The sequence below is a fragment of the Danio rerio genome, chromosome 16 (assembly GCF_052040795.2).
Source record: "Danio rerio strain M-AB ecotype USA chromosome 16, GRCz13ab, whole genome shotgun sequence".
NCBI classification, from domain to species: domain Eukaryota; kingdom Metazoa; phylum Chordata; class Actinopteri; order Cypriniformes; family Danionidae; genus Danio; species Danio rerio.
This window is the reverse complement of record NC_141036.1, coordinates 11,652,501-11,677,500: the sequence shown is the minus strand read 5'-3', so window position 1 is coordinate 11,677,500 and position 25,000 is coordinate 11,652,501. Positions and strand designations below refer to the sequence as shown.

The following is a 25,000-nucleotide window of genomic DNA, read 5'->3' as shown; positions in this document are numbered from 1 at the left end:
AACCAAGAATGGACAACTCCGTAATGTCTTAAACCCACTCTCGAATGGGATTCAAATCACCAAGGTCCTTAGTAATTATTGGTGACATCAATAATTTCTGCTCATATTTACTTTGAAGTCCCGTGTGTCGTCTTTAACCAGCGCCCTCAGTACAACAACTGGAGGGGAGAACGATTAATAATTGACATTTCAATTAAAGAGTTAGTTCACCAAAAAAAGACAATTCTGTTGTTAATTAGTCACCCTTCTGTCAATCCAACCCCCGAGACCTCTGTTCATGTTCAGAACACAAATTAAGATATTTTAGAGGAAACCCAAGAGCTCTCTCATCCTCCATATACCGTACAACAACGGTCAAGGGGCATTTTAAATCCTGAATCAGAACATTCCATGTGACTTCAATAGTTCAACTTTAATCATATGGTGCTTTAAAAACCCATTTGTGCAACAATATCTTGTGTTTCAAATAAATGAGAGTGTTAACTAAGGCCAATACAAAAGTTGTTTGTTGCAATGCTGACTTTAATGGCAATACAATGTCGATAGTAAACATATGCACCATGACCTAGTGTGGGAGAGATATAGGAGAACAGAGTCATATCTACACATTTCTGGCAAATAAAAGTGTTCTTGAAGCTTCATATGATAAAAGTTGATCCACTGAAGTCACAGAAAATGTGTTTGGTCTCTTTTGTGGACTTTGAATGTCTAAAGACCCTTATTTTATATGGAGGACAAGAGAGCTCTTTTATTCTTAAAAACAAAATAAAAATGTTTGGGTGAACTAACACTTTAAAGTCTGTGTAAAATCTAAATGTTTTTTTTTTATTTTGCTAGTGAACAGTGTTATTCTTTATGTGAACAATTAATCTGCGCAAATTAAAGGTGATGTATGTACGTTTTTGACTCTTCTTAAGCATAAAATACCATAACGTGTTTGCAAATATTTAGGAAACATGCCAAGTGAACATTCTTGATTATCTAAAAACAGTGCTAAAGTCAGATATTCTGCTTTGAAAATGAGTTTTCTGTGTCAGAGCGCTGTCTTTGTTGTGGTAATTGTAACCTGCCCAATGCCAGTTTAGCCAATTATATTTCAGCACCTGGGTTGCCTTGGTGGAAAACCGCTCATTTCATTCATTCATTCAGAAAGACTCTAAAAGCATGCGTCCGTGACCGAAATGCGACCTTCGGTGGACAGTAGCACATTCCGAAATGAGACAGGTTTAGTTCCACATGAGGTTATAAATTAGAAATAATATAAATATTACGAAGGTAAACATTAGGTGAGCAGGTTACATTGTAACCCTGTGTCCTAACACAAGCTTCGTGACGAGATACGCAGTGATAAGCAAACAAAAACTCCTTTTAATATGAAAAATATTACTTCCATCATGTGCTGATGCTTTTACTTAGAACACGGTTTAAATCACTCACTCCTGTCATCAATCTGGCAAACTGCGCTTGCGTTTGAGTGCAATACCCATTTCCACCACTGGGTATCAAACTTACATATTGCATTCTTACATGCTGCACCTTTGAAGTAGACACCTTTGACAGTAGACATCCCACTAGATCATATCATTCATCAGTTAGAAAACTTTATAATACTACAATTCCGAATGGAAAACTATATTGTTTCTAGCACGTGCAGTATAACCCATTCGTAAAGCAACAAAATCTACATAAGCTTTCTGTGACTAAAATAGTTAAACATAACATTACATGTGTAAAAGAAGTACTTCAGCCATGGTGTCATCCTTCTTCCATCGTGCAAAAGTAAGTCTAAGCAACTTTAAGGCTAAATACACCATTTCAGTAAATTACTATATTACTGCATTTTTAAACAGCGGAAAAAAATGTTTTTTAATACTTCTTGAGTTATAGACATGCATACAAGAAGTAGAGTTGTCCCATTTACAGGTACTAAGGTAGTATTTTGATACTATGAACACCAAAATACTGGCGGTGCCATAATAGTTTGTGAATGGTAGTATCGTCATTAACGATCTATCTACAATAGATAATGTTGCATGTGGAAAAGTCACGAAAATGTTCACACGTCTGTGCAACAATAGACCATTTATTTTAATAGTCTGTGGAGCCCTTAAGGTTGCAAGATTTCTGACATTTCAAACACACTTTGAATTGTAAATTTCTGTTCCTCTCAGTATGATTTAGAAGCTACAACAACCGTGACAATCTCTTAAAAAGAATGACACACAAAGTGAAAGTTTAAAATCCTTTGGATTCTTACCTGATAAGACAACAAAAGAGAAAAGAAAAAAAAACAATCAATTAAAAACCTAAAATAGCAACAGGAAACATTGAAGCAATTTTTGACCACTTCATATAGCCTAATTTTGTTGGTAAAATGCTCTTTTTGCAACAAATTTCATTTGGTATAATTTGTATCTTTATTTTAATGTATTTTTGTTGGTCAGTCTACAAAATAAACAAAAAAATGTATGTAAAGTAATGTGCAAATAATACATTTTTCAATAATAAAGGAATTATGAATTCAATTCAAGTAGACCGATTATAACATGTAAAATATAGTATTTCTGACATGAATTAAAGTATCACAATACTACTTGGTATCGTGAAACATCAGTTGGTATAGTATCTAGGGCTTTGCAATTAATCGAAAATCCGATTTCGATTTTGACTTCTAACGATTATGAAAAACTATTAATCGAGATAAACGATTATTCCTTTATTTAGCACCTCCTTTCCAGTTTTCAGTTTGTTGCTCTTAAAAGCGCGAACTAAACTGCATGCTCCTGTGTGTGTATGTGTGTGTGTGTGTGTGTGTGCACCGTCAGCATTCGGTCTCATTCGCACACAAAGACAAGCAGAGCATCTAAAGTCATCTTAACTTGAGCGCTTTAATGGTCAAATAGGTATTAAAACGCGGTGTTTTGTGATTATTCATATTAACCCTCATTTGTGTAATAAACAAACAAGTTGAGGATCAAACGAAACGTGAAAGTGAAACCATTAAAATGACAGTGCGCAAAGCCTACTGCCGCCTGTTTTTATCATTATTAATCAAATAACAAAAGGAGAAAATCCCTCGTTGCTCTCGACTGAAGGATTTTTGTAGCTAACGTGTTTTTCTTAAAGTGAAGATGGTGATGGAGATATTTTTATTCTATTGTATTTATTTTTCTTTCCTTTGCAGAGAAAAAAATAACTGTACAGTATATATGCAGTTGAAGTAAGAATTATTAACCCTCCTGAATATTAGCAACCCTTTTCCCCCCAATTTCTGTTTATTGGAAAGAAGAATTTTTTTTCAACAAATTTCTAAACATAATTGTTTTAATAACTCATTTCTAATAACTATTCTTTTATCTTTGCTAAGATAACAGCACATAATATTTGATTTTGACTAGATATTTTTTAAAATACAAGCATTCAAATTCAAAGGCTTAATTAGGGTAATTAGGCAAGTCATTGTATAACAGTAGTTTCTTCTGCAGACAATAAAAAATGTATATTGCCCAAAGGGGCTAATAATATTGACCTGAAAAAGGTTTCAAAATGTTTAAACCTGCTTTTATTCTAGCCAATAAAACAAATAAGCCTAGAAGAAAAAATATTATAGGAAATACTGTTAAAACTTGCTCTGTTAAAAATCATTTGGGAAATTTTTATTTTAAAAAACTCCCAGGAGCGCTAATAATTTTGACTTTAACAGTAATCGTTTTGAATAATGACTGAACTGAACTATGTTTCCGTGAATTAAGTTTATATGTGGTTTACCTTTGAATGGCCAGAGAGCCAATGATTGTGAGGGGTGTAACTTCCATGGGGTTTGTTCTTGTATATTGATGAAATGCTCACTGCTGTCTTTCACTTAGTAAATACTGATTATGGTTGTGATTGCAGTGGATAAATTCTTCTGTGAGTGTGGTATAAATTAATCATGATGTTTCATAAAGCTGTTTATTTTCAATTGTGCTTTTGAGCGATCTATTGGTAGTGATATTTCAGTGATAAAAAAAATAAATATTTCTATGCATACTCAATTGGTGAATTTGAGTAAAATTGTGTATTTTTGTGTGTTATGTTTAGTTTAGTTTGTAGTCGGTGGCTTATTGCTATCTGGGTTAAAGTTAAATTTGTAATATATTGACGGATTTATTCTGTCTGGCACCCGAACAAAAAGCTAAATATTACCTATTTGGGGTTTAAGAAAAGGCCACCGTTACACATGATTACAATTATGATCAAAATAATCGCTATTATGATTTTTCCTAAAATCGAGGCAGCCCTAATAGTATCATAAGATGACTTAATGGTATCGCGACAAACCTAACAAGACACACTTTTTCCCTATTTTTAAAGAATCACTAACCGCAACAGAGACGATAGACAATGCAACAAAGATGGCTAAAATCAAATGTTTGTTTTAACAGATCTTCCGTACTCTGTGAGACATGACTGTATCTAATTTAAGACAAATAATAATGATTTGACCCCCTTACTTAATAATGTATTTCTTTAGAATTTTGGCTGTCATCACATTCTATGTCTTGTTTTCTTTTTGTTTTAGAAAGAAAATATCAACAGAATCAAAAGTTGAGGATGGAATCTCTTTTTAAGTTGACTTACCTAGACATTTTAACTAAAAACTCAGTAAATTACTGACAAATGCTTATTAGTTGCAAACAGCTGAACAGCTTATCCGCATATTGCTTTTATTAGCTGCATCAGTGCACTGTAAAATCAAGAAACTTGGATTTAACAGAGATAATAGCTCTGCACAAATCCAGCATTAATGCGTTTTACTGCTCTGCCACCGAGCATTATGAGGGATCCGGTAATGAAGGCCCTTGTGAATAGGGTTTCAGATAATTAGATAAGCATTATAATCTTGCATAATGTATTAACAGAAGGCCTTGTGCAATTCTGGTTACGGAATTCTTCAAGATGTACATCAGGGGAAAGAACAGCACATTTAACTGTAATCACTGTGCTGATGACAGCAAACAGAGGAAATAACCGCAATCACTTAAATCAAAGAGTCATATCTCACAATACCATCTGTGAGGTACTTCGGGAGAATGAAGCGTTCAGCCTCAACATTTCTTTATCTGCTGTTCACTAAGTACTCTACATGCAGCGGTTTGGAAAAGTCAAGGTTTTAAAACCACCAAAAATTTCTACTATACCGATCCTATGGTATTTGTACGATTTTTTTATGCTTTTAAAGACAACAGTAACTCTAGCAGAAAAGATATCCAAAGATGTCGTTTTAAATTGTAAATAAGGCTACACGATTCTTGCAAAAATGTGAATCACATTTTTTTTTTTTGCTTAAAATTGAGATCACAATTTTCTCACGATTCTGTAAATGTAAAATAGAGGTTAATTAGATTAACCTATTATTATTGTTATTTTTAAAACATATGGTTAAACAGGAATAACAATATTAGGCCTATGTGTAGGTCTACTGTTACTTAAAATGCTAAATTTTGTATAGTCATTATGGAACAGACTTTCAATATATCCTGTTTGTTAATTCACAGTAAAAGGAGATCAAAAATATAACTATTTATAATTCTGAAGTTGATTTATTATGTTTAAGACATGTGCTTGTCATCTGTCATTAACAACATTATTAGACCACTTGTTTTTACTGGTAAAAATATAATTTTGTCATTATGAGATTCCTTCTTGCATAATATTCAACACTATAGGCTAGGGTTGTTAATACTGACACAGTAAACATTTATTTTCATGCACAACACTTTGTGTTAGCTCAGAGCAGAAGCGTGCTTTTACGACAACAATCATTTTAGGTACTTTTTCAAAAAAATTAAATAAAATGTGAATAATGAGAGATGGAAACACATTTGAAGTCACACAAACTAAAAATGGTGAGCAGGAGGAGTCTGTTCGGCTGTAATAACCGATACATAAAAATTAAATCATCTCGCGGCAGAAAAAGAGTAGCCACACCCACTGTTCTCTAATTTATTATTCTGTTTCTCTTGGAACTGCATCACAATATGCAAAAAATAACAATCGCAGCTTCTGGTTGATGTAGAATTTACAGAACAAACTTGGTAAACATTAAACCCACATGACTAATCATTTATTCCTTGTTTACTGTTGGTTACTAGGCTACCAATACAACAGTTAGCCACTCTAACAACTTGACAGAAACGCATCTAGTTAACTTACAGATAGGATTTTTTTTCTTTTAAGATTCCTTTTAGTTAAGATGGAAATCCTGCTATCGCCAAATACTGGCTAATGATACATCTGAATAATAAAGAATTTGCAGTCTATATTTTTGCAATATCACTTCTTCTGAGTCTTTACTCTCACTTTTGTTCGATTTAAATCGTCCTAGCAGAATAGCAAAATAATTATCTTTAAAAACATCATAAATATTATACATATGTAACCATACTAATGACTTTATTATACAATCAATGTTCAAACACAACAGCAAGATGCCGAATGCCAACAGCGACTGTTTAGTGCTCCTTTTCTTATTTCTCCAAGATTCACATTGACCGGCTGCCAAATTAAGGCATCGCTAAATACATCACAAGGGAATCGGTGAGAAATGTCAGAGGCACTTGTTTAATTGATCACTTCTCTTAGAGACTAATCAGACCTCTCCCTGATGTTTGACAGGACAAGCGTTTCTGGGACAGAAAAATCCCTGCTGGGTCATAGTCTAGAACAAGGAAGGTCATAAAAGAGCTTGTTAACCAACAGGAACATCCTCTGATTGGTCATCTTGAATTCCCAGTTAAATAAACCTAGAACTAGACTCTCGGAGACAGGCGGCAAAAAAAGGTATTTTCTGGTATATTCACTCAACAACAACAACAGTCCTTTCTGTGTTTACAACTGTATACATCATTTTTGCTCACTCTTCTGCTATATGCACAAAATGCATCTGCTCTTTCACGCACATGGCAGCGAGATGTTATGATAGACAGGAGAAGAGGCAGTTTTCCATCTCGTCCTCCCACACTGACAGATACTTTGAGCTGTTGTTTGAGAAAGTCTGGCACCATGCTGATTCTTACATCATTACTACAGCAATCCATGTTCATGCACCGGATACTGACTACACTGTCTGAACAAATGGATCAGGTTTCATCACTAGCTCAATGACAGTCGCTCCTACAGATCAGATTTGAAAACCAAATCGGATTTGTGCCCAGCGCGAGGCAATTTAAGTTCTTATCGACTACTTTTATCTTTCCATATTTAAAGTCAGATTAAATATCTGTCATCTCTACAAAGGAGCAAAAAAGGAAGATGAATTTGGCACAGTGAAATTAAAATTGATCATTCATATTTTAAGAGTACCATGATAAATTCTTTATCAGTGCGCATTAGCGCGTGTGGGGTTGTGATCTTTAATCAAAATAACTTGCCCTCCTAAAATTGATGTTTCTTCTCTGATTACATGTTTACTTACAAGAGGGCGGAACAAACATGTCATGACATCACAGCCATAGCAAAAGACGGCAACCATCCAATCAATACCCAATTAATAACATCAAGTTCTGTCCTACATTTTCTTATTTGAGAAGCTGTTTGACTCACAATAGGCTAGGAAAAAACTTCAGATTTAAGCCGACTAGACACACAGGTAAAAATGTCTTTCCCACCAAACGTTTTTTAGGTCATCTCCACAGACTACACTAATAGTTTTTCATTTAAAAATCATTCTGAGATATCCAATAATCAAATTGATCCAGATCCTAAAATTTGAATACTAGGTGATATCAGTTCACTTCAGTTGACCTAACACAGCCACTATTTTATTTTGCTTGCAAGCACTGCAGCTAAAAAAATGCATACTTTAAAAATGGAAATCTGAGAACCCCCCTGAGAAAAAAAAACACTGGATCAATGAGCTCGTATCTTATAATACTCCTGAGAAAATATTGTATTCTGTCAAACAAAAGCCCACCGACTTTGATTATATTTGGGGACCATTCTTGGACACATTACCTCTGTTAGACTTTAATAACTGATTATTTCATATAACTATTGTTAGTTTTGCTAGTGTTTTTTTTTTTTTTGTTGTTGTTGTTTTTACTTTTTTCTTATTTTATGTTATTGTTTTAATTTAATGTTTTATCATATATGTAAATTTAATTTATTTGTGCATCATTCTGGACATTACTGTTTTTATTTATCATTATCATCAACCATTTCAACTTTCTTTGTGTAACATCAAAATGAGAAACGTTTTGACAAAATTTGTGACAATTATACCTTGTATGGATTGGGGGGTGGCAGGGTGGGTTGAATTTGTATTTAAATTTTTTATTTTATTTATTTATTTATTAATTTATTTTGTTATTATCATTTGTCTTTGCTAATTGTTAAAAAAATTCCTGATATTCCTTGTAATTTCAGATTCTACACAATGTTAAGTATATTGTCAATTAAAATACTTATAAAAAAAATAAAAAATCCTTCTGAGACATTACTTTTTGAAAAGGCTATCCAAAGTGGACACATTTGAAAACAGAGCCTTTCCAAAACTGATGACACATTTTATACATGTGACCAATTCAACTAACATGGTGGACAACATTGTAAAGCAGATGTTCTGGATGCTCTCCATTTAGACAGCTTTATTAAAGAGCCCCTATTATGCATTAAAAAGTTTATGTTTTTGCTCTCCAACAACAGGCTGATATGCCTGCAAGGTCAAAAAAACTTTTTTAGGCCCAATCCCAATTCTACCCCTTAGCCCTTCACCTTACCCCTACCCCTCGTTTTGCGCGTTCCCGTGAAGGGGTAGGGGTGTCCCAATTCTCTTTAGCTTGAAGGCGTAGGGCTAAGGGGAAGGGGTGAACAGCCCTTTGAACAAAGATTTTTCAGGACCACACTCGAAACCAAGGGGTAAGAAAATTTCCCAAAATACACTGGCCACAACAGCAGGATCGCAGCACCCGGAAGTAAGGACATCCACAAATCAGTATTTTTTGTCATTATTATGAATTTTTTGGCAGAAATATAAACACTGTCCTGGGTCAAAGCCGGACACCGCGGACAGCCGCCAACTGGCAGCACCAGTGCATACACTGATAGAAATCTATGTTGAGAATTCTAAAATTCATGATGCTGCGTGTCATTAAGTGATGCATGTGGTGTTTGACCCCTTTAGCCTAAAAAAGCTTCCAGTCAACAACAGCAATTAAAAAATGTAAAAAAAAAATAAAATAAAATTAAAAAGTCTCTACTTTACAAAAGGCATGATGGGTTTCATCAAAAATATAACATTTTTGACCAAAAAAAAAGTGTGTGTGAGAGTGTGTAAAACACAGACATGTCTATTACTGTATCCACATCGACAGGGGCGGATCATTCCGCTGTGGTGAGCCCTGATAAAGAATGGACAATGCTGAAAGAAAGAGAAAGCGAGACTGACGGGTTATCGGGGATCTCTCTTATTGACTTCTTCCTCCTGGTGAGATTGAAACATGAGTGATCAGAGTCCATCAACGCCTGCCTGTTTAACTGTATAGGCTACCTTGTCATTGTTACATGCAATCTGATCTACTCTGACCGTCTTTGTATTTAAAACCCAAGAGACCACAAAGTCCCTCAATTTAGGACATGCCCTAGGGATTGCCTTATTACACCTAAACACGGACTGCTGTAAAAGCATGTGAATGGTGTAAAAAGCATTGCCTCTCAGTGTTTCCTCTAGGATTACTTCCAGCTGTGGCGGCAGGTCTTTTACACAAATCTACCAACTACCTATGGCGTTATTTCAATGACAAATGGAGAAATGTCGTGAGCGCAGTATCACAGGTCAAGATTGCATTTATGTAAAACCAGCATGCAAGTCTCTTTTCTTGCCCGCCGATTTCCTCTGCTCGTGCACAAAACTTCTTGTGCGCTATCAAATAAACGCTGCTGAAGTGCAATTTAGTGTGTTTATGTAATGAGTTTGTCTCCAACATTTATAAGATTTGCTAGGAATATTTATTAATGTCTCCAATAGACCTACAGGTCTGATGCATCATGAAATAAAGTGAAACGGCTATAAACTCCAGCAAGATAAAGTCATTGTATGCAGAACCACAGACCTTTATCTATAAATAAAGTTTAATTATGGAAACTGTGCATCTTAACAGAAAGCTACGCAGTGTTTGCTGGCCTCACGCATCATGCACCTGTCAGTCAGTCAGTCTGTCAGCACGTCACCTTAAAAAGTTTAACAAATGACGCACAGCACTACTACTGTTACAGAAAAGATTTTGCTGTTATTATTCACTTACCTTTTAATATGTTTTAGTGTTATTATAACCTGCTATTAAAAAAACAACAACAACAATGACTGAAAGTTTTGAATGAGAAGCTGTAATGTAGCCGTGGCGGGAAGGATTTTGGTGTGGTGCCCCGCTATGGCAGAATGAAAGTAACAGAAACCAAGTCTCTCAATAGAAAAGATATCTCATCTATGGCGGGAAAAAGTTAATAAATGTTGTTGTAAACACTATTAACTTTCAAAACTGTGCAAGCACATTAGGGGGTGTCACATGTCTATGAATAATCGTAATTGTTTAAACAAGAGTATATTCAAATATCAGCATGTTCATGCAATTACAAATACAAAACTGATTTTACATCAGGGCTGAATATTATATTATTTGAGCATCGATATCGTAATGTGCGTCTTCTCAAGAGTCACATTGCAGGATTTGTTTTTTAATTAAAGATTAAAATATAAAGATATTATTAAATGTATATAAATATTATTTTTATATTATTGTACAATATTACTGATACAATGATGACAATGTTATTTCACATGTTTAATTGATTTATATTTATATTTTAGCCCCCCTATTTTTTCCCCCAATTTCTGCTTTAACGGAGATAAGAACACATTTCTAAACATAATAGTTTTAATAACTAATTTCTAATAACTGATTTATTTTATCTTTGCCATGATGACAGTAAATAATATTTGACTAGATATATTTTACAGCTCAAAGTGACATTTAAAGGCTTAACTAGGTTAATTAGGTTAACTAGGCAGGTTAGGGTAATTAGGCAAGTTATTGTATACTGATGGTTTGTTCTGTAGACTATCGAAAAAAATAGCTTAAAGGGGCTGATAATTTTTTCCCTAAAATGTTTTTTTATTATTATTAAAAACGGCTTTTATTCAAGCCAAAATAAAAAATAAGACTTTCTCTAGAAAGAAAAAAATATTATCAGACATACTGTGAAAATTTCCTTGCTCTGTTACACATAAATATTTCAAAAAGAAAAAAAAATCATGCAGCAATCTAGATCACAGCAAAACAAAATATCACAGTGCTGATGTTGTTGTTATATCGTGCAGCCATATTTTAAACTATATTTCAACAAACAATAAGCTAATATTGATTCTTAAATATTACAAACAATTTGTTTTTTCAATTACGCCAACGCTAAAAGCTTCAAACAAAGCCAGAGCAGAACATTTGTTCATCTTAGAGCAACATTAGAGTCTTTTGTTTTTGAATCGGTCAGTTTTTACAAATATTTTGAGACACTTTTACAAAAGACTAAATGAAACAGCCATTTTTAACAAGTCATTTGAATAAAAGATGATGATAAATATAATGATCCGTAATTAAACTGACAAAGCAACACTACTCAGCAAAATAATGTTAAATTATTACCTATAAATTGAAATATACAGAAATGACTGCATCCCACCAAAGAAAATTTTGTTAAAGGAGCACAAACCTGTGACTCTTCAGTTGGGCCTCTAACTTGAAACTGGCCGGACACTCTGGGCAGATGTGTAGACGGCCATCACTTGATGGTCCCCTACCTTTCCCTCTGCCTCGAGTCCTGCGCTCCTGGACTCCCTCCTGGTGAGTCATCATGTGGCGTTTGAGGGATGTGGGCTGGAAGAAGCGCTTGTCACATATGGGGCAGCTGTAGATGCGGGATCCTCCGTGGATCAGGCTGTGACGCAGCAGGTTGGCTGGAGACGGGAAGCTCTTTTTGCAGATTTTGCAGTTGAAGAGTTTCTCGCCCGTGTGCTGGAACACATGCTCACGCAGACGGCTGCGGCGAGTAAAGCCCTGGCCACAATGGGGGCACTCGTGGGGCAGAGCGGTGCGTGACCATTCACGGCTCAATTTTGCAGGGGCTTCAAGACCACCGTCTGCTGCTGCTGCTGCTCCTGTTGCTGGTGACAGAAACACTTTTGTTAATGTTAAATGTAAATGGAAGAGATGGTCCATGTAATAGGAAATTAATTTGATGCGTTTCAGGCTCAAACATTATGAAGGATGTGAAATGCTGATTAAGTGAGGCGATACTGAGACTGCAATAATTATTCTTGAATATTCTGCATTTGCCATCATTATATGTGAAAACATTTTCATATAGAAAGTTATTAATAATACATTACAATATTAGGTACATATTTATTAAAGGTGCAGTATGTAAGTTTGACACCCAGTGATTGAACCAGGTATTGCATTCCTGGATCAAATCAAACGCAAGCGAAGGTTGCCAGATTGAGGATAAAAAAAAAACTAAGTCTGATGTTCAAGCCTAAAGGCTGATTTAAATCATGTTCTAAATTAAAGGAATATTTTCCAAATTAAAATTAGTTTTTGTCCTAACCAACACCTGAAATTGATATATTAGAAACGGCTTCTATTTCTTGCAGCTGAACAACAGAAAACAGACAATGGTCACCTCATGCACAACCAGAGCCGGAGCAAGCTGAACTGGTGCTTTAGGGACGCCACCCTCAGTATTCTGCCACCCTAGACGGCTGCCTAGGTCGCCTCTATGGATGCGCCGGCCCTGTGTACACCTCATGTGATTTATTCAGTGGTAAATGCCAATAATGGGAGTTTGAATGCCATTTTCTATGACATTTATTGCCATACTACCAATATACAGCTGCAGATAATTCACCTTCAGATTGTAAAAATAATGCGTTTGAAATTTAACTTTAAAACTGTGAAATAGTGCAAACCAACACGTCAGTGATAAAGCATATACATTTAATAATGTTAAATGTTACTGTCCACCGAAGGTCACATTTCGGTCAAGAGTGCTTGCTTTGTATGGAGCTAATAATATGCCAAATCAATCTGCATTTGAATTGAGCTAATTTAAATTCTTGACAATTGTAATTTAATAAATCAGAATTTTTATATGGCGTTAAAAAATTTTTTAAATTTGAATTTCTTAATTTGAATTTCATAACTTGAATATTGAACATTTGAAATGTAAGACAACTGAATTTTTTAAGGCTGAATTTTTTTGAGATATTTTCAAACTTCATATTTTTGGTGTTCTGAATTCATAGACTGCAGATAACCAGTTTGTAAAAATACTGTTTCACATTTTCAAGATGAAGAAATTCAGAACACCAAATTCAATATTCTAAAATTCAAAACCAAAAATTCAGATTGTAAAATTCAGATTCAGCAGAAAATCAGCCTTAAAAAATTCAGTTGTCTCTCATTTCTAATGTTCAGTATTCAAGTTATGAAATTCAAATTCAAATTAAGAAATTAAAATAAAAAAATACAAATTCAAAAAATGTTTAACAGCATATAAAAATTCAGATTATTAAATTACAATTGCCAATAATTCAAATTAAAATAATTCAAATTCAGATTGTTTTGGCATATTACTAGCTCCATAGCTTTGAGAGCCTTCTGACTGAATGTATGAAATACGTGGTTTTCCAACAAGGCAACCCAGGTGTTGAAATATAATTGGCTAAACTGGCATTGGGCGGGTTAAAAGAACCAAAACGAAGACAGTGTTCTGGCACGGAAAACAGATTTTCAAAGCAGAATATGAATAATTTTTCAGATAAACAAGAATGCTCAGTTGGCATGTTTCTTAAATATCTGCAAGCATATTATGGTATTTTATGGTTTAGAAGAGTCAAAAACTTACATACAGCACCTTTAAGCAAATTCTAACTTGGTCAGCAACATTTTCATGGACTCCTTAAACACAATTTGAAATCCTCTGATTTAATTCATTTGGTTCTGCTGATACTTATACATAATTAAGCACTTTAAAACTTTAATATCTTTAAAATGTCCCTTCTTTTTCGAACAAACGTCTCCAATGTGTTTTTGTTCATCACAATGAAAGTCAACAGTAACTACTATGGATGTAACGGTTCTTTGTTAAAAAAAAAAAAAAAAAAAAAAAACACGTATTATCCCATTATTCTTCCATAGCTCGGTGCGCCCTGTGATCGGCGGTTCAGAATATGCAAATCCGCAAGTAAGGCCAAATCACAGTGCATTGCTTCCACAGACCCTCAATACAAATTTAGACAGACACAAAAACATGACGAATGCCGTCTTTTTGTTGTTTTTGCAAAGATAGCCTAGATCAGTGGTCACAGGCGGATCAATGGCAGTGTGCAGATCCAGAAGCGTCTCATACATACGCGGACATACAACAGGTCGTTTTACTGCAGTCCCGCTCCTTCTGGGTGTTCTTCGGCACCAATCACTCTGACTATTCACTGTTTACCCGCTGTCTGCTAAGAACAGTTTCCTTCTCGGCTGACTGTTCCTGCTGAATTAACAGAGAAGAGCGGAACGCTTTCTCTTTGCTTAGGTTCATGCAGTACCATGGTGCTAAGTAAAACAGAGCTCTCTGGAATCATAAAGAAATCATGAATAAAAATGGGTTGTTGTCTTGTTGAAGCAAGCATAATGTAAACAGAAGTAATCAATACTTTAAAAGTGCTCAGTTATTAAGATTTGTTGACAATTATTATCTGCGTAATTGGTTAAGACTGTTGAGTCGAGATCTAAAATAGAAAAGGAGAAATGTAAGCTTGTTTTCTTAAGCAATAAATTTGAACATACAATTTTCAAAATTCCCTACTTTAATTTAATACGAGAATAGGCAAATCTACAGTCATACGTGTAAAGGACATTTTTTTGCTCGCGTTTTCCGTCGATGTTTAACGCCTCGTGACTAAACAAAGGGCGTCAATGTGATTGTGCACAACAAACGCGCAAAACGCCAGGCGCAAAAGCGTCATTTTAAAAAAAACGCCTCATGCACGTTTTTTTGTTTTGATGCACTGCGTCAAAACCTTCTCCACCAATCAGATCGGCACTTTTGTTCACGTGCACGGAGCTGCTGAAGTTACAGTAAACAGCACTTGGAGGCGCTCAAGCCCAAAACTGCGAGCACACATTGAAGAAGATGCCTAGAGGCAATGAAGCTGGTTATTGCTCTAGTGAACACTAATAATTTCTTCATCGCTACAGCTGGAGCTGCTGCTTGAACCATCCATGCTTGTTCGAGTCACCAGTAACTTTAAGCTTCTGACACCTGCTTGTAACACAGAAGAAGAGAAGGAGAGGAAGGTTTACACGCTTGATGTTAAAGTTGTGTAGCGCCATCTAACGTCAAGAAGTGATTTTCCATACTCATCTGATTGACGCCAGTGAAAAGCGCTTGGGTTAGCATATGGAAAAACTTCTCGTAAAACGCTGACGATAAACGCAAACGAAAAGCGTCTTGGTGTGTAGGAGCCTTAAAGCTGTTGCATTGTCAGCTGTTTGTTACCCAATATATATGTTTTTTTGTTCTTTGAATTGTTCTGTAGGCATTTTTTCTAAGCATAGCACAAACCGTATTGTACAGAAACCATGACACTAAAACGTGAAACATACCGAATTGTGAGTTTATTAAACCGTTGCACCCCTAGTAACTACAACTGTTTAATTAACCTTAATTGTTCAGAAATCAGGACAAAATGTCAATTAATTTATTAATTAATTTTACAAAATCTACTTTTAGCCAGGTCTGATTATAGACTTTGTGCAGCATACAACAAGAAGTTTCATAAACAGCTAGTTAAATATAGCACATGTGCAGATATCCTGCTTAGCTTGGTCTCTTTGGCACTGCTTTTATGGACTCAGTCTGACCTGATTGTCTGAGATTCGTGTTTTACCATACCTGAAGCTGCAGTAGTGTAGAGTCTGCTTTTGACTTCAGCTGTGACTAGATGTCCCGCAGTTGTGTTCTTATGCTGCCGCCGATGGTACAGGAACTGTGTGGTACTCATAAACTTAGCCCCACAGTCTCCACAAGTGTGCAGCGCCGCCTCCAGGCCGTGCTCAGCTTTACGGTGCTTGGCCAGCTCCTGATCATTGCTAAAAACAGATCCACACTGATGGCAGAGGAAAGCAGTGGATGTGTTCTCTGAAGCGTTACTCTCCACCGCATCCTGGATCTCCTCATCCGCACCAATCTTCTCCATCTGCACATTTCCTTCAACCTTCTCAATGACCAACTCCATTTTTACCTCCTGGTCAGGTGCTTCATGCTCCTCCAGCATCTCCTCAGTCTTCTCCACCAATATCTCTGCTCCTTCAACCATGGGCTCCTGTTCGGTTCCTCGCATCTCGTTGCCTTCCAGCTCAACCTCCACTTGCGCTACAGGGGTCTCAGTGATGGTTTGCTCCAGAGTGGTCACCTCCATCAGGCTCTGGCCTTCTCCAGCTGTTGCCAAAAGCAGGAGGCCCTCTCCTGGGGCCTCCAGCATGGCTGTGGAGATCTGAGGGATGCCAGATGAAGCCTGCTTGGGTTCCTCCTCAACTTCTGAACGGTGCTGCCTGCGATGGTAAAGGAAAAGCGTGGTGTTGAGGAAGCCCTCTCCACAGACAGCACAGCGGTGTATGGCATCTTTCAAGCCATGTTGAGTCCTGCGGTGAGTCACGAGCTCTGGAACCAGACTGAAGCTTTGTCCACACTCCACACAGAGCAGGCTGGAGGGGGGTTTGGCCTTCTTCTGCCCCCTGCGCCTCGTGGCAGGACTGCTCGCTTCAGCTGAGGTCTCCACAGACGAAGCCTCATGAGTGGCCGAGGCCTCCTTGGAGACACTGTTGCTCGATTCTTCCTCCTCAGAGGTCGCAGGCGCTGCTACTTTTCCAGCAACTTCCACCGACCCCTGACTAACGCTCTCGAATCTAATTTCCACCACTTCTTTGACCTGGGTTTGTTCAGGCGTATTTTGTTCCTGCACAGCGTTTTCATTTTCTTTTTGGCTGGGCTGCGGTTGGGCAACTGCTTCATACATTTCTCCAGTCTGCTCTCCAGCAGGTTCTGTCTCGAGGCAACAGCCCATCTTACGGTGCTGCTGCCACAATGACAAAGCATCAAAGAGGACCTCGCAGTCAGCGCACTGGTACAGCACACGCGGAGCATCCGCCTGAATAGTTTTCTTCTGCTGAAGCAGGGAAGACAGATCAACAGCTGTCTGAGTTTGAATTTGGGGAACCGTCACAGCCTGCATCGCCACCTAGCGAGAGGAGAGAGAACAGACACATCAGCTAATCTGATCTGAGCAATGATGAAAGTTACAGATAACGTTGCTACCTGCTCTTCACAAACAAAGTAGGCCTACCTGAAATTTAAAACTAGAAAAGGCTCAATAATACATTGGACAGATCCTCAACGCACTTCTTCCCTTTGTGCTGCTGTTTTGGAAATGTCCGCAGATACTGGAGGGCTGCGCGCTGTCTCAATTATGCACCGGCTGCGCAGATGTGATGTGCCCCCGCCGCTCCGTAATTTTTTTTTAGCAATATTAAGTTTCTGTTCTCTCATCTTTCCGACTTAGTTTATTCTTCCGAGGGGAATACTTTCAATGCTTCGAATAGTTTGTAAAGCCTGGCTCATTGTGGTCAAAGTAGTTGATTATATTAATAAAAGTGAAACTAACGGGCACAATATGGATTGTCATTAACAGAAAATTATTTAGACTAATATAGGCTACTATGAAACTGTGAATATTCCACTGTACATTTCATTTTAATTATTATTTTTTTCAACAGACCAGTTTGTGTTTTGGCGCTGAAACATATAGGCGGACCTTGTTTTCAACTTCCTCAGTCTCACTCATGGCGAGATTTGGCGAGAGATTATTAAGTAAAACTGACAGTTTAGTCTGCATCAAACCTGCAGGAAAATATCAGGGCTTGCTAAACGGCTAATCATATAACCAACGATTAATGTCAGTAATGGTAGCCTATTACAGATTTCAAAGAAAAATCTTAATATTAAAAAAGGAAACATGAGCTGGAACACAATATATCAATGTCATAACGAATTCTAAAAGAATGTAGCCTAGTTTAGATAATGCTTCATGTTTTTAGTTAGATTGTGCCGTCTGTCATAAACAGTAGACCTATAGGTCTATTATTTTTACTAAAGAAGATGTATTGTTTGAGTTTATCACTAGAACTATAGAAGCTGTATAATGCTTAAAAAAGGGCACAGTTTCGGGATCGGATCTGTATCGGTTAATACTTAGAATTTTGCTATTGAGATCGGATTGGTTCCAAAAAAATTGTATGGGTGCATCCCTATCTCAGACTTCATCTAAAATATCTTAATTTTTGTTCTGAAGATGAGCGAAAGTCTCAGAAGGTTGTAACGACATGAACGTGACTAATTAATAATAGTTTTTTCGTTTTTGAGTAAACAAACACTTTCATGACAGCAATGTTTGAAATCTATGAACTCCAATTATTCATTCATTCATTTTCTTGTCGGCTTAGTCCCTTTATTAATCTGGGGTCGCTACAGCGGAGTGAACAGCCAACTTATCCAGCAAGTTTTTCACGCATCTGATGCCCTTCCAGCCGCAACCCATCTCTGGGAAACATCCACACACACACTCATACACTACGGACAATTTAGCCTACCTAATTCACCTGTACCACATGTCTTTGGACTGTGGGGGAAACCGGAGCACCCAGAGGAAACCCACGTGAACGCAGGGAGAACATGCAAACTCCACACAGAAACACCAACTGAGCAGAAGCTCGAACCAGTGACCCAGCGACCTTCTTGCTGTGAGGCGACAGCAATACCTACTGAGCCACTGCTTCGCCTGAACTCCAATTAGTAAATCTTAAATTCTAAACACTATTGTAGCATTTCACTATTTGTCATTCCCGTTAAATATTTATATTAAAAATGTGTTTATATCTAGGTTTGAATTTCAAAATATCCAGTGTTTCAGTGTACTTGCTCAACACACTCCATCTAAAGGCCTTTAAAAATTTATACACACTAAAAAGAACAAACAAGTTTCAGCTTCCTCGAGAGATATCACCCTGGTGCCGATAGCTCTAACACTGTGTAAAAACCCACTCAAGGAGTTAGTTCATGTCACACTCAATTCAAAATAACATTCACAGTTACCAAGGGCACGACGTAGGGGTCCGTGTTACAGTCATCTGACGCAACCGACTGCGACAGGTGAACTAACACGGCACAAACCTGTATGTGTTCGCCATGCAATCCTTTTTAAAAATGTAAGCACCCGCTTAAGCCATCTTGATGAGGGGGAATTTAAGAGTAAGAGAGGATGACTCAGAGAGACAGGGTGGTTTGGCTGGAGACGTCTATAAACCGGACGGACAGATTAACTTATGTTCTATCTATTTTCAGTTCGGATGGTTCAAATGAGCTAAGAGCAGATGGAGATCAGAAAACAAAGTCAAAGAGATGATGACACTGCCAACGGGGATACCAGGTTGCATTCTCATCTCATCCACCAGCTGATATGGTCATTATCACATACTGAAAAACGAGATCAAAACTATTGATATAAAAGCAGGGAATGAATTGATGCAAAAAATAGATTAGCTTTAAAAAGCAACCAAAACTACTTCTTAAAATAATATTATCAGATGTCGCCTTATGCCCATTTGCTTCGAGTCACTGATGTGCGCTTTTGTTAAAGGAATAGTTCACCCAAAAATTAAAGTTTACTCACTATTTACTAAACCTCAAGTGGTTATCCGCTTGTAAAATATGACGTCACGTGAAGCGGCTTCCGGGTCCAAGCGCTCTATTCAACTGTATGGGGAGACTCATGAAGAGGTAAATATAAACAATTACAAAGCGATTTAATACTTTCGAAAATCACGATCGCAATACATATGTCCATGCCTAATATGCGATGGCCATTAAGTGATTCATTTTTTTACAAACTGTTAAAATTTTGGTATTTGTGATGCAGCAAGCCCAGAGATTGTTGTGTACACTATGACTTTATATAAAATTAACTGTAATGTGTGATAGGAATTAAAAGTGATCATAAACGAATAATTTCTTAACTCAAATGAGTGGCAGCTTGGACCCGGAAACAGTATTACATACGTCACCAACACGTCACCACTTAACAACCGGATAAACCTTTCTGAGCTTTTTTTTTTCTTCTCTTTAATGCAAAAGAAGATATTTGAAAAATGCTGAAACCTGTAACCATTGACATGCATAATAGAAAAACAAATTCTGCACTGTAAAACCCAGCAGTCAACTTTATCAAATAAAATAAATGTTATTAAATCAAAATTTACTGAAAGTTAACACTACGCATTTGAAAAGATTTTGAAGTCCGTGTTAAAGGTAATGAGTTAATGAAATACCTCATTACTTCAACTTAAATGGAGTAAGTTCACAGTACTCGTTTAGATTGGTTTAACTCAAATGGTTTGTCGCAATCGGTTTCCTCAAATGGTTTGAGTTGCCTTAACTTATTGGGTTTTATAGTACTTAGTTGATTTGAGTTCTCCTCATTTATTGGGTTTTGCTGTGCTCAAATTGCTTCGTTTACTCAAATAGATTAAGTTCTCAGTACAAATTAAGATTAGTTTTTTAATAATTAAAATTTTAATTAAAAACTTAATTGCAATTTGTTTTCTTAAATAGTTTGAGTTGCCTTGGCTTTTTGGGTTTTGCAGTGAGTTTAAGTTATATTTTTCCACAAAGCTTTAAAAAAAAAAATCACAACAACAAATAACAAATAAAGGGAGAGCAAACGATGACAGAATTTTCATTTTTGGGCTGACTATCAATTTAAATAAATCAATAAAATAATTTTCTGTGATTGTAATTCAAGTGAACATATAAAACTTCCGTTAAGAATTGTCATCAGCCAGATGTTTCTCAACTGGGTGTCAATACAAAGCAATTTTCAAAAATTACCAATAAAAGTACGTTACCGATACTATTCTGGCTGATTTGCATGTTAATTCTAATCAGGAGTAGTTTGTTTCATTTATGTTTTAAAATGCCACTTTATTTTCACTTTGTGACACTTACTCCATCAGTGTGTTATTGGGACAGTATGTATGTGTTGGTTTTCCCTTTGTGTCACATCAGAGCAGACATGAGCGAAAACTGACTTGTAATTCTAACTAAAAGTGATATTATCACTGTAATTTATTTTCATGTTTAATGCTGTAAGGCTGCTTGCTTTAAGACAATCTAAACACGACGTGACTTGACTGGAGTGCTTTGCAAACATCCACATAAGCATTCTCAGATCTTTTATTTATTTATTCATTCATTTTCTTGTTGGCTTAGTCCCTTTATTAATCTGGGGTCGCCACAGCGCAATGAACCGCCAACTTATCCAGCAAGTTTTTACGCAGCGGATGCCCTTCCAGCCACAACCCATCTCTGGGAAACATCCACACAAACATTCACACACACACTCATACACTACGGACAATTTAGCCTACCCAATTCACCTGTACTGCATGTCTTTGGACTGTGAGGGAAACCGGAGCACCTGAAGGAAACCCACGCGAAGGCAGGGAGAACATGCAAACTCCACACAGAAACGCCAACTGAGCCGAGGTTCGAACCAGCGACCCAGCAACCTTCTTGTACATCACTACCTACTGCGCCACTGCCTCGCCCCCATTTATTTATTTGCATATATGGATTTCTTTGGTTGTTACATCTTCAAGCCAACAGCAAACTTTAAAAATATGTTGAATGCTTATTTCCCCGACTGTGGAAAAAAGACAAGAAAAAGTCTTGTCAAATCTTTGTATGTAATAATTCACCTTGTTTTTTCAATAAAAACAATTATAAAAAAGACACCTAATGAAGAAGCTTTATTTTGATAATTGTGTCACTGTGCCAGATTGTACACCTAACACAATAGGCTACCTAATATGGTAAACAAGACATTATATATATATATATATTATTATTTTTTTTAATCACAAAATTGTCTGCAAATTTCTGGGAATTACCACAACAAAATCAGTTATTTTTAAATCACAATTTTTTTTTTTTTTACAAGTCATGAAAAATAAGGGGTCTGATTTACAACTGCACGATTCTGGCTAAAATATGAATCACAATTTTTTTTTGCCTAAAAAAAAAAAGATTATGATTCTCTCACGATTCTGTAGAAGTAAAATAAAGTTTAATATGAGATTATTGTTTTTTCTCAAACATATGGTAAAACAACAATATAATATAATGTGTAGGTCTATTGGTTTCTTTAAATAATTACATTCTCCTTATAATAATTCTGATGTTGAATTATGTTTGAGATATAGGCCTACGCTTGCAATATGTCATTGACAACCATTTAATTCACTGGTCAGCATTATATAGGCTAGAGTAGTTATACTGACATTGTAAACATTTTTCATGCACAAATCTGTGTTCGCTATGAAAGAAATAACATATCAAATGCTTGTCGCAGTCATAACTCTATAATGCGATTACAGCGCTGTTGGGAAACTGATTGTCAACTAGAAGAGGGTGTCACAGACTGGGAAAGAGTATGGCAGAACATTTTTACTTCATCTAAAAATCCCAATCACCAACTCATTCACTATAACTTTTGTCACAGAACCTACTGGACCTCACTCAAAAGACATCGTATCAATGCCTCCTTTAGTCCTTTCTGTGATAAATGTCCTAACCAGGAACTTGGATCTTTTTTCCATATGATGTGGGAATGTGAGAAAGTACAAAGATTTTGGAATGAGATATGTGTCATCCTATCAAAAATTATTGAAAATCCTGTACCATTGAATCCTTCTGTTCTATTACTGAACTCGGTACAAATGAGTACATTACAGATCTGGACTTTAGCTGCTGACAAAATCTCCTTGTTTATTGCACAAAGAAATGATCAGGATCCAGAATGATTGCCTTGCTTTGTATAATTGATATTTGATACTGTATTCTGTTTTTGTTTTTATATTAACTTTATTCATTGTAAAGCCCAGTTTCAAGAGACCGCAGGGGGTGGGGGGGGGGGGGGGGGGGTTGAATTGATATGTTTCATTATATAGGTTTTTCAGCCTGTATGTTTTCTTAACAATTAATAAAAAAAAATAATAAATAAAATAACTCTAAAATGCGATATGATTATTTAAATGATTTGCACGCTTTCGGTTTCATTTGAACTCATTTTAACGGACACACAAGCCCCTTTCACACATACAGACTTGCCGGCAATTTTCCGGAAAGGTTGTATGTGTGAACAGGTCCTTTTTGAAAATACCGGTAAATTCGTTCTGGCTATTTTCCGGAGAGAGAAGTTGTAACATTACCGGCAATTTGCCGGAATGCTGCGCTGTGTGAACGCAGAAGGAAGATTACCGTAATAAGCGCGTGCACGTCTAGAACGTGCTGACGTGAGACGTCTGCTTTAGCCAATCACAACAGACAGACGCATTTACGTCCGCGCAGTTTATGAGCATAAAAGCCTTTGAATATTTTTCCAGACACATTTAGCTGCTAGAAGTTAGTCAGATCACGTTTATATGTTCTTCTTAATGCCAACTGTGTAAATAATCATCGATGAGATGCTTATGATAAGCCGTTGTTTGTTTACCTTCAAGCTTTGCGTGTGCCTGTGAAACAGCCTGTGAGCGCCTGCACACGCACATATTATGAACATCTCGACATGCGAAAGTGATCCTGCGAAAGTTGTTCACAGTATTGATCAGCCACAGAGTTTGTAATTTAGTCAAATGTTTACAAATACAAGCGCAGCCGTTTAAAGCTCATTTGTGGTGAATGATGTCAGAATTTACCGTTATTTTGGAATGGATGTGTGAATGCTCTTTTCCGGAAAATTTCCGTAACGTCCTCGCCTGTGTGAACAGCGCTTTTTTGAATATACCGGTAAAGTCGTTCTGGAAATTTTCCAGATATTTACCGGTATCACTGTGTGAAAGGGGCTACAGTCAGCAGCTCACGTCAGATGTGATTTCCTGGCTGTGAATACATCATTATATGAAGACAAAAATTACATTTTTAGGTGAATTATACCTTATAAATACAGCATGTGACTCTTTTAACATCATTTGGAGGTGTGCATGTCGCTGAGCAACGTATGTTTGCTACAGTCTTTGCTTCTCTCCTGAACTTGAAAATATGATTGACAGAATGGTAGAAATGCTGGATTAAGATCGTCTAGGGGGTCGAATCGAGATCGCGATCTTTTTCGATTAATTGTGCAGCTCTAGTCTGATATATTATACTATGCAAGAGGCCTCACCTATGTTAATAGAAATCTAAAAAAGCACTATTTCACACCTGATTTCCTACTTAAAAAAAGAAGCGAAGAGACAGAAACTATATATTTTTTAGCTGGGGCTAATAAACAGTTTGAAGAGAGCGACTAATTGAAACTGCACTGTTATTATAACAACTAGAACTAAAGTAAAAGCACATCAGAGCATAAAAACAGAATCCCGAGTGCCTAATTTCTGCCCCCCGTAGTGAAGAGGCAAATTAGGAGTTGCACAAAAAAAATAAATAAATACATCCGCTTACAAAATGATCCTTTTCCATCTGAGTTGAGCATTCAGGATTACTGGAAGCTGCTCTTCAAAATTCTAGTCTGTTTTGGATAATTATAGTTATGAGTTCAAGGGGTATTAGAGGAATAAAACAGATTACATTTCTCACAGGCTTTCAGGAGGCACATGTTAATGCACGCCATTTCCAGATAACGCCGTCTATAACAACACTGAGAGGAAAGACTTTTATCATGAAAAGGAATTTGACAAATCTACCACATGAAGACAAAGAGAGAGAGGCCATTGAGCTTTAGCAGGGACATTACTTTTTGGATGAGCTCAGAGTTAATGTGGCTGTGTGTGTGTGTGTGTGTGTCTGTGTTTAAATGTGTGTG

The 25,000-nt window shown here is 36.6% G+C and overlaps 1 protein-coding gene across 17 annotated transcripts in view; it reads right to left on the bottom strand.

The window, feature by feature from the left end:
* Positions 1 to 25,000, bottom strand: part of znf574 (zinc finger protein 574) — a 49,063-nt gene that overhangs the window by 15,716 nt on the left and 8,347 nt on the right. For 8 of the 17 annotated variants that reach the window (XR_015510679.1, XR_015510680.1, XR_015510681.1 and 5 more), the window contains 2 exon segments: positions 15,982 to 17,326; positions 11,746 to 12,196 (listed from right to left, as the gene is read on the bottom strand). Coding sequence is in view for 6 of the 17 variants with exons in the window: in NM_001441586.1 (NP_001428515.1) it covers positions 11,746 to 12,196; positions 15,982 to 17,326 (1,796 nt within the window). In the remaining 11 variants the exon portion in view is untranslated. 17 annotated transcript variants of the gene reach the window in all.